Here is a 13,076-nt window from a genome sequence, read left to right as displayed (position 1 = left end):
AACAAAATTTAAACCTATTCTTAACAATCCCCTTCTCTTTTTGTGAAACATCCAAAAATTATGCTCATGACTGAAATGATGTGCAATTCTATTTCCACTGGTGAGATGTCAGACATGGTGATGTGGTGCAAACTATGCTAAAATTAAAGGTTCAGGTTGAAAAACATGTTCAACTGGGAGAAAAAACACATATACACAGAAACCGCGAGATCCTGCGGTGGTTACTAACCATTTTGCATATCAACATAAACCGCTACACCGCTACAGCGGTTTATGCACATTTGCAATTCACACACAAACCGCGACACCCTACCGCGTATTATGTGCAGTTTGGCTTCGAACGTAATCCGTGACACCCCTGTAGCAGATTACGTGCATTTTGTAAACCGCGATACTCCTGTCGCGGTTTACATAGTTTATGAAAAAAAAATGTATTTCGATATCCACTTGATAATATTGATGGCCAGTTTATTTATAACAGCAAATTGCCCTTTCATTTATTTATAATTTTGGATAAACCAATAGGTTATGATCACAAAAATATCAAATTAGATTAAATTAAATATTGCATAATTTACAGAACAAAAGATTAAGATTAGGCATAACCCTCTTTTACCGTTAGAAAGGGTTATTTGATTATTGGTGGAATCATGGTATCAAATTTATGATTATTCAAGTGATCCTATAATCCCTTTTAATTGAAATTAGTGGCCAAATTACTATAGTTTAATGTTGCAGAAACATATCATAATGCAGCAGCCAGAACAACAATTTTCTATTTAATGAGACAGATAATTAGAACAACAATTTTCTATTCAATTCATATAAATTAATTAAGTCGTAACCAATCAAAAAGTGAACCACAGTGAAGAAGAAACTTATAGCAGGATCTATTGAAATGAGGAGTTCAATACTGAGAAATTTTAAAATTTGCACATTTTCAATCCTTTGAAATGAAAAAGTGAGAAGTATACTAATAAAGGAACAAATCAACAAAAAATAGAAAAAAGTCCAGATAACAAAATCAGGATAGAATTCAGAACCAAGGGCAAGGAAGAAGCTTACCTCAATTGATGAGCTCCGGTGAGCCACCAATGAAAGAAGAAGAGAATCGAAAAAGAGAGATACTTTGGCGAATCAAAGTGAAGATAGAGACGCGAATGGGGTGTCGAGACAGAGAAAAAAAGTCTCAAATCAAAGTGAAGACTCGAAGAGGTAGAGGTCCGACGAACTATCGGCGAGCTCCGCGAGAGGCAGAGGAGAAAAATAGTTGACGGCGGCGAATAGTGAATTTGGTTTTGTCGAAAAGGAAAAGAATGTTGTCGTTTTGAAATTAGGTTTTGATTTTAATTTGGTTTTAGTTTTGGTTAACCAATTAAAAACCGATTTTTTTAATTTGATTTTAGTTATCTAATTTTAAAAAATATAGATATAATTTTTAAAATTATTTTATTAAACTAGTGATTATAATATTTTAACCGGTTAATCACATTTTAAATTTTTTTTATGAACACCCTACGCTTAACTATTATATCCATTAAAAATAGCACATAAAACATCATGACAATTTTTTTTTTCTAATTATTGTAAAATATCTTTGACGGGGATATAAATATAGACAGACGCCAAAGTGGAAGGAACCTTGTGGGTGATCGATTGCAAAGTTTGAATTTTGGACTTGGAGAAAATTGTGTCTATTGTGTTGCTTGTGTCATTTTCTTAGGAAAAGTCTCGTTCTTTTGATCTTTTCTAAATTCTAATAAGTTTTGTCGTGATCGTAGTTTCTTTTATTAATTTTAGTATTTTACTCTATAATGTATGGACATTAACATAAATACGAGGCATAATATGAAATCTGTGGATATATAAATTTAAAAATATTATAAAATATGAAAATACATACATATATATATAATATAAAATATTTTTTAAATAAATCATAATAATATTTTAATATTTTATTAATATTAAAATATAAATTATTTTTTAATTATTTTTAATATTTTATTTTAATTATATAAAGTATTTAAAATATTTTTTGTTTTAATAAATAATAATATATATTATTTTAAAATTTATTTTAAGAATATATATTAAAAATAAAACTGAATATACTAACACGTAATAATATTTAGATGAATCTAAATATATTAAAAAAAATTTATTTTTTACTAAAATACAATTGGATATAATAGACACGTATATCAAATAAATATCAATAAATATTGTATCTAAAATATATTTGATATATAAATACGATAAAAATATCAATACTTCATAGGTTCCACTATGGAATAAAATAAAATGTGATCAGAATGAATTGTACACCTTGACTTATTTAATAATAAAGGAAAATAAACCAATAATACAGTGTATCAACAAAATATTGCTCACCTACATAAAATATTATAATGCCAACTTAGTCCCAAAACAAAGAAACAAGTTTAAATTTCCGGGAGTGCTAATTATTAGAAAGAAAAAAAAAGTAACTTTAAATATTATATCATCTTAAATTACTTAAAATAATATATCATAAGTATTAGCTAAACAAAAAAACACATAATGTCAGTTTTAAAAGAGAAATGATAGAAGATTAGCAAAATTTATTATTTTTAGACATTATTTAATTATTAACTTAATTTTTTAAATTAATAATTTAACAATATACTTTATTATATATTTTTAAATATTAATAGCCAAAAACAATTAATTTTGATGACCTTCTAATAACCTTTCTCGTTTCAAAAATCTTCTAGTTCATTTATTTAACCATGCTATGAATTATTCGATGAAAATAGTATCGACAAAAAGGATGTCGATGGAAAGACTAAACAACATTATGAGGTGGAAGTTTGATAAAATTACTAACAGGTTCTAGTGGGAACAGTTATTCTTAAAGGGTTTGAAATTCCACACATGACAAGAAAAGATTGGTGGAGTGTGTCTATAAATATGGTATTATTTTGCTGGATTTTCGTTCGACTTTAACACATATATTGATTAATTTTGTATCAATGATCTTAATTCGAGAAATAGATACTAAAAATTAAACTCAATCCAAAATTTAAGGACTTTTAATATTGATGTTTATTACTTTGCAAGTAGTGAAAAAGTAATGAAATTTTTGTGTTATTAATAACACATTGATACAAACGGATGTTTAACATGAATTAAAAAAATACAAATTGGATTAAACAAACTTAAATGCGGAACTAAAAGAAAGGAATGAAATAAGCTAAGATACTGAAAATACAAAAAAGAGATAAATTAAAAAGAAGAAAAGAATAAACTGAAAATGAAATAATAAAAAGTTTGACATTTAATATTCGCATGCATTTATACTTCATATTTTTTATAACGTTAATATGACTGGAATTTTGCGAAATTTTAGTGAGATTTATAAATATTAAATTAAAATTTTTCTTTATTCTTTGCTTCTCTTATTTATAGAGAAAAAATGCCCTCTAATATAAATTCTTTTTTTTTTAAATAGGCACTAGTATTAGAGAGATAATTTTTTAAAATTACTTTTTTTTAATGTTTTTGTTTATAAATAGCAAGGAAGGAGGATACCAAGGCAACCTTGAAAAACCAATTAACAATTAATTCCCCATTCTTTCTTCTAACACGCTCTCGCGCACGTGATGGCGCAATCTCCTCCAGCATTCTTCAAAGTCCATGAAGTTTACAAAGTTGCGCCGCCACAAGGAACCACCACCACCACAACCACCACCCTTCCCTTAACCTTCTTCGACCTGCTATGGCTAAGGCTTCCCTCCACAGAGCGTCTTTACTTCTACGAATTCCCAAACCCAACATCTTCATTCTTCGACTCTCTTCTTCCCAATCTCAAACACTCCCTTCAACTCACTCTTCAACACTTCTTCCCCCTCGCCGGTAACATTACTTGGCCGCAACATTCTCTCATTCCTACCATCACCTACGTCCCCGGTCAAGATTCCGTTCCTCTCGTCGTATCCGAATCCAACGAAGATTTCAACCACCTTTGTTCCAATCTTTGCCAAGTTTCCAAGTTCCAACAATTAGTACCTCGCTTGAGTATTTCAGATCACAGAGCTTCTTTGCTTGCGTTGCAAGTAACCGTGTTCCCGAACTCCGGCTTTTGCATCGGAATAACTACTCACCATGCCGCTTTCGATGGAAACTGCTCAACCATGTTCATGAAAGCATGGGCCTATACGTGCTCCCAGATCTCACATACGCCATCGATGTCACTTCCCGAGAATCTAACACCGTTCTTTGACAGATCAGCCGTAAAGGACCCAAAGCGAATCGCCGAGTTGTTCGCGAAGACATGGTTGAACTTCGGTGGAGAAAACAATAGGAGTCTTAAGATCTTGGAGACAGCCACGGAATCAAGAACCGATGTAGTTAAAGGGGTGTTTGAATTGAAGACTTCACAAATTCAAAAGCTCAAGAAACATGCAAAAAGCAGTAACTTGGAAACCAAGGTTTCAACTTTTGCGGTCACTAGTGCTTATTTGTTGCATTGCCTGGTGAAAGCAGAGCAAGCAGAGTCCAAGAAAGTTGCATTTTTATTCAACGTGGATTGTAGATCCCGTTTGGAACCTCCATTGGGGCCAACATATTTTGGAAATTGCGTGGCAATTCCGTTGATATCGGTAGAGAAAGAGAGGATAGAAGGGAGTGATGGGTTCATAAATGCTCTGAAGATGATAACAGAGGTGTTGTATGATTTGGAGAATAATGATAATGGGGTGTTAAATGGGGCAGAAAATTACATGTTAATGGTGCAATCTGTTGTTGGAGAAGGGAGTAGATTGTACTCACCTTCGGGTTCACCATGGTTTGGGGTTTATGGGGTTGATTTTGGATTTGGAAAGCCTACAAGAGTTGATGTTGCTTCTGTTAATAAGACAGCTTCGTTTTCTCTTTCTGAAGGTAGGAATGTCGATGGTGGAATTGAGATTGGTTTGGCTCTCACCCAAAATCACATGGAGACTTTTGCTGCTCTTTTTCACCAACAAATTGAAACCTTTTAATGCTATCTTTTTGTTTGAGAAAACTATAGCATTTGTATCTTTTATTCAAACAGAAATGTAAGCTAGGTACTGCAATCATATCAGCACTTATGAAATGTAAGCAATGTATATTTTTGTATTTCTTTTTTTAAGCACTTATGTATGATGAGATTGGATGGTTTTGTACTTTTGTATGTTCTATATCAATATAGTTATTTTTCTTCCAATATCAACTCCTATTATGCCACTCTTTATACTATATCCAACGAAAAATTATATTATATCCACCAGGAAGCCATGTTAAAGAACATTAAACACCATTGGCTTTACTGAGTTTCAGAGTTTTGCTTACCATGTCGAGTCACATGTAATATGTTAATTTGATTTGAATGGAATATTGTGGCCAAAATAATTATCAAAATAGTGTACGCAGATTTTTATTGGGTCAACATTCTTGACACCGAGTTGACAACAATAGTTTTATTTTTTTGGCATAAACAACAACCATCTACCGTTTACTATTCTTTTTAAAAAGGGGTATAAGATACGATGCACTGACACGGATATGGGATACGACACAACATGGGATATACTAACATGCAAATTTTAAAATCTTTTATATATATATATATATATATATATATATATATATAATATAAAGAATTTTTTAGATAAATCGTAATGATATTTTGATATTTTATTGATATTAAAATATAAATTATTTTTTAAGGGATAAGTATGATTTTGATCCCCAACATAGAGGCTGAAAATTTATTTCGTCCCTGACCTTTTTTCCGCTATAAAATGGTCCCCAAAGTTTCAGTTTGTTTTAAAATAATCCTTTTTACCAATTTTATTTTTTTATTACCAAATTACCCTTCATTAAAAAAAATTATAAAATAAAATAAATATAAAATAAATTAAAAAATAAAAAGAAGAAAGAAAGGGATACGAAGGGGGTGGGGAGAAAAAGAAAGGGGGGCGCGAGAACAGGGGGAAGGAGGGGGAGAGGAGGGAGACCACCGCACCACCGCACTGCACCGCGCCACCACCACCTTGTTCTTCTTCTTCTTCTTCCACCGCACTATCGCCCCTGCCGCACCACCGCACCGCACCACCACCATCTTCTTCTTCTTCTTTTTCTTCTTTCGCCGCACCACCAATTCTTCTTCTTCTTTCTTCTTTTTTTGTGAACTTGATTTGTTTGTGAAATTTCTGAATTTTTTTAATTTATTATGGAATATTGTTGTTGCTGAAATTTGTTATGGAATATTGTGAATTTCTGATGATGATGATGATGATGACCATGATGATAATATGGTGGTGGTGGTGGGTTCTAGTGGTGGTGGTGGTTCTGTTCTGGTGGTTTAGGTGTTGTTCTGATGATGATGATGATGATGATGATGATGATGATGATGATGATGATGACCATGATGATGATGTGGTGGTGGTGGTAGGTTCTGGTGGTGGTGGTGGGAGAAAACATAGTGCCGCCGAGACAGGGAGAGGGGGGAGAAAGAGAAGCGGGAGGGGGTGTTGTTTCGGGAAGAGGGGGAAGTGGAAAGGGGAAAGGGGGAAGGGGAAAGGTTGCCGCCGCAGCAGCTCCACACCGCCGCAGCCACTCCACGCCGCTGCTCCTCCTCTGCCTGCATTTGCGCTTCTGCTTCTGTTTCTTGTTGAGGAAGAAGAGGGGAGGAAGGGAGGGAGGGGTATTTTTGTCCGAAGGACTATTTTACAATAAACTGAAACCTTGGGGACCATTTTGTAGCGAAAAAAAGATCGGGGACGAAATAAATTTTCGACCTCTACGTTAGGGACCAAAATCGTACTTATCCCATTTTTAAATTATTTTTAATTTCTTATTTTAATTATATCAAGTATTTAAAATATTTTTTATTTTAATAAATAATAATATATACTATATCTAAATTTATTTTAAGAACATATGTTAAAAATAAGACTGGACACGCTGACACGTGATGGTGTTTAGGTGTGTCCAAGCGTGTCAGGAGAAGAATTTTTTATTTTACTAAGACACGGTTGGACACAGCAAACACGAGGGTCGGTGAGTGTCGTGTCCGAAATGTGTCCGACACGCGGACATGGCAACTCAACAAAGTATCCATGCTTTATAGGGTGTAAGTTATCGAATTGGATCGAAATTTATAGTAAAGTTGAACCAAAATTTACAATAATCGATTTAAAAACCGAAAAAACCAGTTTTTCCTAATAAAACCAATTGCTTTGGTTTGATTTGGTTTTTGATTGGCTCAATAGAAATTGAACCAAACCAAACCGAACCGAAGATTAACCTACAGTGTCAAATGTCTTTACTGTTTTATAATTTAACGGGTTAATACTCAAATTTGTTCCTGAAAGATCACGCGATCATCATTTTCGTCCCCGAATGATTTTTTTAATCAAATTAGTCCCTGAAATAATTATTTTAAATCGCGTTCATCCTTCTGTTAACCAAGTGACGTCACCGTTAGAAATCTGCTGACGTGGAATGTGAGCTGGCAGCCCACCCTAACCAAACGACGTTGTTTGAAAACTTGAGAGTGTTGCAGTGAAACGTGTGCGTTTTGAGGGTATAGTGTAATGTTTTACACTTTGTCTTTGATGTCTAACCTCGCTTATTCTTCTTCATTCTCACCGTGACTCTCTGTTTCTCTGACCCGTAAGCAACAACCACGAAGACGAAGAAGACTCCCCCATTGTCCGCAACCATTAGAGTAGCATGGAGCATTGTTCATACGTCTGCTCTGGAGCTTGGTGGAAAACTTGAAGGCAAGTACACAGTATTGTTTCTGCGTTCAAAGTGAGATGTAAAATTTTTTGTATCTTGTGAAAAAAATTGGTAACACTATGTAAACCCCTAGTTTTCGCATTATATGATTGAGTCATCGTTAAGAATCTGTTAGTGCATAGGGTCTAGGGTTTCATCCCAGGGTTTGGTTTATGATCGGCTAAATGCATAACTGAGGAAAGACTCTATTTTTTTGGCTTAGAAAAATGATAACTATTTTTTGTGTTAATGGAATAATGGTTACTGGTTTAGTTGCTGTGTTGGTGATGATTTAGTATTTTTCATGTTCTGTTTTAATTTTTTTTTATAGGGTTTGGAGGCCTTGCAAGTCTTAGATGGAGGGTCCTCCGATGACATTCATATTTCATCATGGTGAAAATTTTAAAAATGATGAGAAAGGAAGTAGAATCTACGAACCAGATAATACAAAAGTGTTGATGGGGTTGATGGGGATACGCTTGATGTGTTTTTTGTCAAAGGATACTATAAGTAACTGGGATATGCTGGGGGGGACATATGTTGGTGGAAGGTTCCTTGGCTGTCGCTTGAGAGTGGGTTGAGGAAGTTGGAGACTGATAAAGATCTGCTCAAAATATGTAAGACTTGTAGAAAGAATCACAATGTGATGAACATATTCTTTGAACATGGAGTTTCAGAGCCACACTTGGTGGAATGCATGAGTGAGGAAGATGATGTAATTCTGCCAACCAATGCATCTTTGTTGAAGTTGCCCAGCACACAGCCTACAATGCCAGCAACAAAAATTGTATCCCAGCCCACAAAGAGCCACTCACAGCCATTGACAATTAACCCTCTGTATCCCACTTCCAAAAATAAAGCCAAAGCCACTCCCAACTTTGCTGCACCCAATTCTCACCCCAAGAAAATGGACTATGTTAAGCCCAAAACAAGGTCCTCCCAGCCCACAGAAAAGCCCACTGAGAAGCCCAATTCTCAGCCCACCAGAAAGTGTAGTTCTCAGCCCACTCAAAAGCCCAAACCCCAGGCTAAGTTCCAACAAAAAAGTTTCTCCCAACCTGCAAATCCCAGCACTACTGTTAAACCAAGAAATAGCCACCAACCTTCAAAGAAGTTACATGCTCAAAATAAGAACAAAGAACCTCAGAAAATTGCACAAGATCTGGTCGAGTTGTTAAGCCACCCCCAATTCAGGATGATAGTGACTCTCATGACTCATATAAGAGTTCTGAGGACAGTCTCTATAAACCCACTAAAGGCTTGGGAGATCTTAGTGACACTAACAGTGAGAGGGATGAATTTGAAAGTAGAAGGACAAGAAAGACTAATTTTAAAGAGAAGCATAGACCAACTTCTTCTAGAAGGGATGAGAAGGTTATTGACACCGATGACTCTAGCTACGAAGATATTGAAGATGATGATCTATCTAATTCTGGTAAGTCATCGTTGGTATTTCGACCAATGTTACTGATGTTATTTTTTATGCACACATGTTGATTTGATAACTGCAATTTGTTGTGATGGAATTGACAGACTCAGGAGAGGAAACTGAAATTGAGGGTGAATCTGACTGTGACTCCTGGCACTCGGAAGATATGGATAAGGTCTTGGACTTTGATGAAGAGGAGGCTACTTTGTATCCACCATACAATGAAAAGGAAAAATTTAAAAATCTGAAGCTTGAGGTTAGCATGATCTTTAAGTCCAAGCATCACTTTATGAATGCAACTAGGGATTACACCATACAATGGGGGTAGAAATATCATTTTTACTAAAAATGATAACGTGAGAGTACGGGCTGTATGCAAAACAGAGGGATGTCCCTGGGTTGTTTATTGTGCATGTAATAAGCAGAATGGGGTATGGCAGATTAAGACACTAGTTGATGAACACACATGTGCTAGAAAGAGAAAGAATAGGACTGCAACACAAGAGTGGACCTTGGATAAGCTGGTTCCTAAGCTTAGAAAGCACCCAACTATGAAGCATAGAGAGGTATATGACTGGTTTGTGAGGAAGTGCAGCGTTAAGCTTAATAGGACCTGCATTACTAGGGCCTTAAAGGCAGCACAAAGTAGTGGAAGGAGATGAAGTTGAACAGTATGCACTTATCTGGGATTATGCTAACCAACTGTGGACCACCAACCCAGGTTCAACGGTCCAAGTTGGTGTCATTCCCATGCTTGAAAGTCCTCCACAATTTCAAAGATTTTATGTATGTCTCGATATGTGTAAGAAATGATTCAAGGCCGGGTGTAGACCGTTGATTGGCCTGGATGGAGCCTTTCTGAAGAGCTTGCATAGAGGGCAGTTGCTGACTGCTTGTGGCCAGGATGCCAACAATCACGTGTTCGTGATTGCTTATGCATTTGTGGATGTGGAGAATAGATATAACTGGCAATGGTTTCTTGAGATGCTGCACAATGACCTTGGTGACTACAAGGAAAATGGATGGGCCTTCATCTCGGATATGCAGAAGGTAAGGACGTATTTGATTCCCGAAAAGATTTTTAAGGACCAAATTGAATTAACGAAATATCTATTCGGACTTATTTGATTTAATGAAATATCATTTAAGGACTGATTCAATGCGAAATCTTGTCGATGTAAATTGTTTTTGTAGGGATTAATCCCAGCCATGCAGGAGGTGGCCAAGAGTTCACCATCGATTTTGCATCTGGCATATCTGGAGGAATTTTTCGAAACAGTGGGGGAGTATACAACTGAAGAAGCTGGTGTGGTAATGTGCTAGATCAAGGACTATTAGTGACTTTGAAAGAAACATGAAGAGGGTCAAGGTGATAAATGAACAAGCATGGGCTTATTTGGATAAGTGGCCAAAAGAATCATGGACTAAATCTCATTTTCGGGAAGGGCCAAAAATAGACACTATCTGTAACAATGCTTATGAGTCGTTTAATACAAGGACCAAGCATGATAGGGCTAAGCCTATCCTTACATTGGCAGAGGAAGTTAGGAGGATCATAATGAAGACCATGATCGACATTATGCAGAAAGTGGCAAACTACCAGGGTATGCTGCCTCCAGTGCAACAGAGCAGGCTTGAGGTAATGACAAAGCTTTCCCAGCATTGGTCCCCACAATGGAGTGGTGATCAGAATGAGGAGTTATACGAGGTTCACAGCTGGCCAACCACAATGGTTGTTGACTTAGGAAAGCGAACTTGCACATACAGATTTTGGCAATTGACAGGTATATTTACTCAATCTTTAAACAGATTCTAGCAAATGTACTGTATGAACAATGCAAACTTGGTCTAAAATATTAATTGCATGCACAGGTATGCCTTGTATGCATGCCATATCATGTATACAAGATAAGAATGATAAGAGGGCTGAGGAATATTGCCATGAGTGGTTAACCATGGAATCATACCGAAAAACGTATGTGATGAGTTTGGAAAACTCTAAATTTAATTTGATGATGAACAAACATTATTAAAACAATAAATCACAAATTATTAATTGGATCTTAATTCATACTTGCTTAATTAATAATTTTGTTTGTGCAAATTTTTGTTGGGCCGAAAAGAAAAGAAAAGAACATAAGCCCAATGAAATCAAAATCTCAACCTTGTGCAATATTGTCATATGAATGTTGGTTGAAGTGTTTTATTTTTTGGGCCAGATTGGATTATTATTGCTACAAGCCCAATTACAATCTTTGCTAAATAGACCAAAGCTTGGTCCAAAACCATTAAGCAAAGAAAGCAAAGTTTCATTGCTTCCAATGAATCCCACTTTTCAAGTTGTGATGGATTTCAAATTCAATTAACTTGAATTAACTTGCATTGGAAATAGGAGAGAGGTTTAGCACTTGATTTTATGGACATCATCAATGCTACACGCTATCTATAGCAAGGGAAGTGGAAAACTTAATTTACTTTATCACATTCATTATTCAAGTTTTTCTTTCCTCACTCTCATCTCTCTTCTCCATTTTCGGTCATATTACAGAAGAAAGAATGAAAGCTAAGCCTAGCTACCGAAAGGAAGAAGAAACAAGCAACAAGACCATTGTAATGATGGCAAGAAAAAGAAAACAAAAAGTATGTTGTGGCTGAGATCTTCACCAAGAATGGTAAGATTTGGTGAAGTAACCTCAAGCTCTTCATACCTAAAAATGGATGAAGAAGATCTCGGTCAACAAGGAGAAGATCCTTGGAGGGATGACTTGTTTCTGATTTTGCTCAACCACCACAGGAGGTAGCTACAGTAGCCACGTGATAGAGAAGGCAGAAGTTAGGGCAGATGAAGCTGTCATCATCATAACTCATCAAGGGCTAGGGATCCATCTTGGAGTGCAAGGTAAGATGGAAGGCTCGGATTGATGAAAGGCTCGGATTGATGAAGATTGGTGACCAAAGAAGACCCAGAGGTAATTGCATGTTGGTTATTGCATCGATTATCTCTCCTCTCCCTCTAGCTGAACCGGTTTTGCATGAAGAAGAAGAAGTTTGGCTTGGTTCAACACTTCAACCGTGGAGGCTTTCCCTTCTATAAATAAGGGAGAACAGCCAGGGCTTGAAGTAAGGAGCAAGAAAAGTGAGTGAGCACAGAGTTCTCATAGCTACCCAAGCTAACAGAAGTTCTTCTCCTTCAATGTATTCTCTTTTGTAATTTTCTGTTTAATTTTTTCTGTCTTGAGTCTCATGAAAAAAGGCAAACAGTGAGGTTTGTAAGAAAAAGCCATAGAGCGAAATAAGGTAGAGAGTGCAAAATTAAAAAAAAAAGCCATAGATGTCCTTAGAGGTCCTTTGTACATCTGTGTTGTGTTTTATTATTATTCGTTCTGTGTTGTGTTAGGGTTTTGCAGCAGACTTTCAAAGTAATTAATTGGAGATTTTGCACAGTTAGGGTTTGAGAGAGACTAAAATCAAATCGCATTGAAGGACTAATTTTTTCTCATCATTTGGAATAATTTCACTTTGGTATTAACGGACACTTCATTCACTTTAACAGTACACGTCAAAAGCGACGTTAGGTTTTATATTAGGAAGGAAATAGAAACTGAAAGAAGGACCAGTTCATCGTCTGCTATCCTGAAAAATGTAATTGTTACTTTTTTACTCTAGAGACTAAATAGTCCGAATATAAAATCGTCAAAGATCTAATTATCATTTTACTCTAAATTCAACACAATAATAATCCAAAACAAAACAAAAAAAAACAACATACACACTCAATGATATCATATGTGAACTTCATCTGTCATTTACGGTACTACTGGTCCAAAGCTGTAGTTGTGAGGCAGAAAATAACGAA

General features: G+C 35.6%; 1 protein-coding gene across 1 annotated transcript; it reads left to right on the top strand.

Annotated features, from left to right (window-relative positions):
* Positions 1 to 3,566: 3,566 nt before the first annotated feature.
* Positions 3,567 to 5,230, top strand: LOC130955654 (phenolic glucoside malonyltransferase 1-like). Its single transcript, XM_057882574.1, has one exon. It carries the CDS (start codon positions 3,645 to 3,647, stop codon positions 5,022 to 5,024), a length of 1,380 nt encoding a protein of 459 aa, XP_057738557.1. The 5' UTR covers positions 3,567 to 3,644; the 3' UTR covers positions 5,025 to 5,230.
* The last annotated feature ends 7,846 nt before the right edge of the window (positions 5,231 to 13,076 follow it).

Source organism: Arachis stenosperma, chromosome 10 (genome assembly GCF_014773155.1).
Source record: "Arachis stenosperma cultivar V10309 chromosome 10, arast.V10309.gnm1.PFL2, whole genome shotgun sequence".
NCBI lineage: Eukaryota > Viridiplantae > Streptophyta > Magnoliopsida > Fabales > Fabaceae > Arachis > Arachis stenosperma.
Note: the sequence above shows the minus strand (reverse complement) of the source record. Positions and strands in the feature narration are given on the sequence as shown.